The 4,529-nt window shown below is 59.7% G+C and overlaps 1 protein-coding gene across 1 annotated transcript; it reads left to right on the top strand.

Moving 5' to 3' along the window:
- The first annotated feature begins 3,036 nt into the window (after nt 1-3,036).
- Nucleotides 3,037-3,966, top strand: LOC121404565 (proline-rich receptor-like protein kinase PERK8). Its single transcript, XM_041594223.1, has one exon. It carries the CDS (start codon nt 3,037-3,039, stop codon nt 3,964-3,966), a length of 930 nt encoding a protein of 309 aa, XP_041450157.1.
- The last annotated feature ends 563 nt before the right edge of the window (nt 3,967-4,529 follow it).

The following is a 4,529-nucleotide window of genomic DNA, read 5'->3' on the forward strand; positions in this document are numbered from 1 at the left end:
CAGCCGAACGCTGAACAGTGCGGAGAAGAATTACTCGGCTACAGAGAAGGAATGCCTGGCAATTGTGTGGGCCATCAGGAAGCTCAAACCCTATTTGGAAGGGTATCACTTCAAGGTGGTCACCGACCACATGGCATTGAAGTGGCTCAACAGCATAGAGAGCCCGACGGGGAGAATCGCAAGATGGGCGCTAGAGTTACAGCAATACGACTTCGAAATAGCGTATAGGAAGGGGAAGCAGAACGTGGTGGCTGACGCGCTATCCCGACAGCCCATGGAAGAGCGATGTATGCGAGCGGAGGACGTTGGACAGGAGCCCGAAGAGCAATGCTCGTGGATAAAGAAGGTCAAGGAGAAGATGAGAAGGGAGCCGGCCAAGTTCCCAGATTATGTGGAGGAGGCAGGCGGGGTGTACCGGCATATCCCGCACCGGGCCGGCGACGAAGAAGTAGTAGCTTGGAAGCTTTGCGTGCCGAAGGATCGGCGGGAGCGGGTCATGAGGGAGAACCACGATATCCCGGAGGCGGGTCACGCCGGCGGCAGGAAAATGATGGCAAGGATAGCTGCCAGGTACTACTGGCCGGGGATGCACCGAGACGTGAGGACGTATGTCAGGAAATGTGACACCTGCATGCGTTTCAAACCAAGTCAGGCACAGGCGGCCGGGAAGATGCTGACACAAGTACCAGAGGAACCATGGGCGACGGTGTGCGCGGATTTTGTGGGACCATTGCCCAGATCAAAACACGGCAACGCCATGCTGTTGGTGCTGGTGGACCGGTTTTCAAAATGGACCGAGCTGGTGGCAATGAGAAAGGCCACGGCAGAAGCCCTGATAAAGGCTTTCAGAGAAAGAATATTGGCCCGGTTCGGCGTACCCAAGGTGATGGTCAGCGACAATGGGGTACAATTCACCAGTCGGGCGTTTAAAAAGTTTCTGGATCAGATGGGGAGTTCGACACCAGTTTACGGCACCGTACACGCCGCAAGAAAACCCGACGGAACGCACCAACAGAACGGTGAAAACCATGATCGCGCAGTTCACCGAAGGGGACCAGAGATGCTGGGACGAGAAGTGGCCCGAGTTAATGCTGGCCGTGAACTCTGGGGTCACTGAGTCCACTGGATTCGCACCAGCATTCATAGTGCAAGGGAGAGAGCCCAGGCTGCCGAAGGCGTTGTACGATGAGGAAACACTCGGCACGGGTCAGGAGACAAACACTCCGGATGAACATGCGGTAAAGCTGAAAGAACTTTTTCAGCTGGTGAGGCGGAATTTGGAAAGAGCAGCCCAGGATCAGGCAAGATATTACAACTTGCGAAAGAGAGCTTGGAAGCCCAAGGTCGGTGAAAAGGTGTGGGTTAAACAGCACCACCTGTCTAACGCAGCCGAGGGGTTCGCAGCAAAATTGGCCCCAAAGTATGCCGGTCCCTACCAGATCACTGATTTCGTATCACCGGTGATATGCAAGCTGCGTAAAGACGGCGATAGGCATACACGGACGGCACATATTGGGGATCTGAAGCCACAGGCAAACGACGAAGGAAAATAAGGAGTCAGAAACGGGTGGAGCGATCCAGAAGCCAAAGGCGTTCGGCTGACCGAGACCCGGGCGGAGAGATACCCTCGGGGGTCCAGTGAAGTGGGAGTGATACTCCGGGTCCTGGGGTCCAGTGTGCCTGGGTCATCTACAGCCGTCGGGCTTGGCTGGGCAGAAGACACTACCCATGCGTTGCTGACGGGCGAGGAGTCGGATGATCCTCGGGTCCGAAGCAGCTGCGTGGGGCAGAGGTCACGCCAAAGGTCAAGCCGGAGGCGGCAATGAGGTGACGAGCCAGGGCCGATCGTCATATTGCAGCCAGGCGAAAGGTCGGAGGACCTGTTAGTCAGGGGCAGGTGTGACGATTGGCATCACGGATCAAGGATGCAAGATGGGCTGGAGAAGAAGCCAGAGTCATTAAAGGGTAGCGCACATTCACAGTACTCACATGGGCCGAAGGGGGTGTCGATCAGTCGGGGGGAGAGGGGAAGCCGGGCGGCAAGGCCTAAAAAAAAAAAAAAGGAAAAAAAAAAGGAAGAATATAATAAATGTAAAAAGGAAAATATATATATTTAAAGCTCTTCAAACAAAAGGGGGTGGGATCAGGTATGATCGGGTGCGAGTAGACCCCCACCGGCCGCGGAAGGGTTAACGCGGCGAAGAGCCCAATGCTGAGAGGCAGGAACCGTCGAGAGAGCGGGAGAAGGAATGCCCAACTACCGTACGACGGAACGACGGGAAAAACAGCAAGGGCTCGACGGCGGCAGAGGCTGGAGCTGTCGATCAGTCACGAGCCAGAGGTAGACGGAAACGCAAGCGCGGACTTTAAAAGAGAAAAAAAAAAAGGGAAGAAAATCGCCATGTTGGAATTTTACTTGGAGGAACAAGCCAGAAGTGTGGGGAGCCGCAATCCCGAGATCCAGCGCCAGCGACGGGCGGAGCCCTCGCGAGGTGAGCGATGCGATCGGCGGAGCGAGACTCCAGAGTTGGAGCTCATGGCGTCCCCATTCACAAGCCCCATGGCATCCCCAAGGAGCGAGTGGTCCTCGTGGGCGTCTCCTCGAAGCAGACGGGAGCCGGAAGTGTCGCCAGGAGCAACGGAGGAGGAGGACAGCGACGGCAGCGACGTGGTGGTGGTCTCCGTCGAGCCGGCTCCGAGGAGAGCCGAGCTCCGGAGATGGCAGCTCAACGACGAGGAGGAGCGGGCACGGGAGCAGGAGCTGCGACGCGACGCAGCGTTCCTCGGCATCGCCATCCGATCGGCGGAGCGCTATCTGCGTGAGCGGAAGCGCGAAACTGCAGGGCAACGGGAACCGAAGCAGCCGTTGAAAACCAGGCCGCCAGCGACGCCATCGCAGCCGACGTCAAGGCCAGCAGCAGCGCAGCAGGGACGGACGGCAGAGGTACCGTTGCACCGGAGAGCGCAGGCCTCAAGGGTGGCCCGAAGCAAGGCAGCGGAGAAGGCGCAAAGGGAGGGGCGCTGAACAAGGCCATGATGCGGGAAGCATATGCCGCCCTACAACGGCAGATGGAGGCCGCGCGGCGGGAAGCCGAAGCTCACGAGAGGATCGAGGAGGAGGCTCCGCCTCCTCCGAGGTTCCTCAAGGTGAGGACAGGTCTGTTTAGCGGACCGACGGGGCAGCAGCAACCCAAACAGGGTGAGGAGGCACCCTTATGGGAACGCCGGCACCCCGAGCCACCGCCGCAGCCACCGAGCACACAACAACCGACGCCCCCGCAGTCACCGCCACCAAAATCACCACCGCCGAACGCACCGACACAACAGTCGTCGTCACGACAGGAGGAGGCACCGAAGGAGCCGCCACAGGAAGAGGCCCAGCGGCCCCAGTGGGGTGGTCCGGAGACCGCGGTGTGCGGGCCATTTGTGTCACAAAACGTGCACACGGCGGTAAGGAATGGCATGATATGGCACCACCAAGTTATCCACATAACGTGGGCGTCGGGACCCGCACCATCGGAAGCGCAGGAAGAACGGAAAGTATGGGAGGAGGAACCGGCCCCGCGAAGCAACGCGCGTGATCCACGACAGCACCGGAGGCAGGCCGAGGCCATGAGGGCAGAGGAGACGGCGTCGGAGGAGCGGGAGCCAGCGGCAGCGAAGGCACCGGCTGCGACGGCGACAGAGGCACCGACAGCGGCAGCAACGGAGGGGGCGGCAGCGACGGAAGAGGCGGCAGCGCCAGCGACGGCGACGGCAACGGAAATACCGACGGCGGCGATGGAGGTACCGGCAGCGACGGTGACCGGCAGCGACGGTGACGGAGGTACCGGCAGCGACGGTGACGGAGGAACCGGCAGTGCCAGCAATGACGACGGCGACGGAGGTACCGGCAGCGAACACGGAAAGCGAGAGGTGGGAGCGCGGTCCGTGGGTGTGGCCCTCACCTGCGAAAGACAAGCCTAGGCCTGTCCTAGTGCGGCAATCGTCGTGCCCGGATCCCAGGGCTGAGGTCGCCCGGCCGCAGCTGCAGAGACAGCAGTCGGTGGAGGAGCCGACGGGGAAGAACGTCCGCTGGCGACATGTGGATGTTGAAGAATGGCCGGAGGCAGTGGCTCGGGCGGTGGAAGGCACACGCCGGATCGGTCGACGCGTGAAGCGTTTCGTGAGGGTGCGCGGGGTGCGGTACCGGGTATCAGCATCGGCAAACCAGGTCGAGGTGTCCGTCGAGGCATGAAAGGGGGGAGGAAAAATTGGTGAATGAGATTAAAATGAATAAAGAATGAAGTACAACTTACCCCGGGGCATGGCAGCTTGATGGCGGGATAGGCGGGGGTTTAACACGCGAGGTATACAGAGCCCACGAGGGCAGCAACATAAAACTTACGCGAAAACGCGGCCGGCCAGCGTATACAATAGTTACCGCAAGCGGAAGCAACACGTGAGAAGGGGAGCGGTCCGGCAACACGTGAAGAGGGTCTGGCAGCACGATCAGAGGCGCACATATCGTGCACCTATCGTGCACGCAA

Source organism: Drosophila obscura, unplaced genomic scaffold, assembly GCF_018151105.1.
Source record: "Drosophila obscura isolate BZ-5 IFL unplaced genomic scaffold, ASM1815110v1 contig_216, whole genome shotgun sequence".
Classification (NCBI taxonomy): Eukaryota; Metazoa; Arthropoda; class Insecta; order Diptera; family Drosophilidae; genus Drosophila; species Drosophila obscura.

What these genes read in the sequence shown, in the direction of transcription:
- LOC121404565 (XM_041594223.1), top strand. Translation starts at nt 3,037, where the DNA reads ATGCGGGAAGCATATGCCGCCCTACAACGGCAGATGGAGGCCGCGCGG.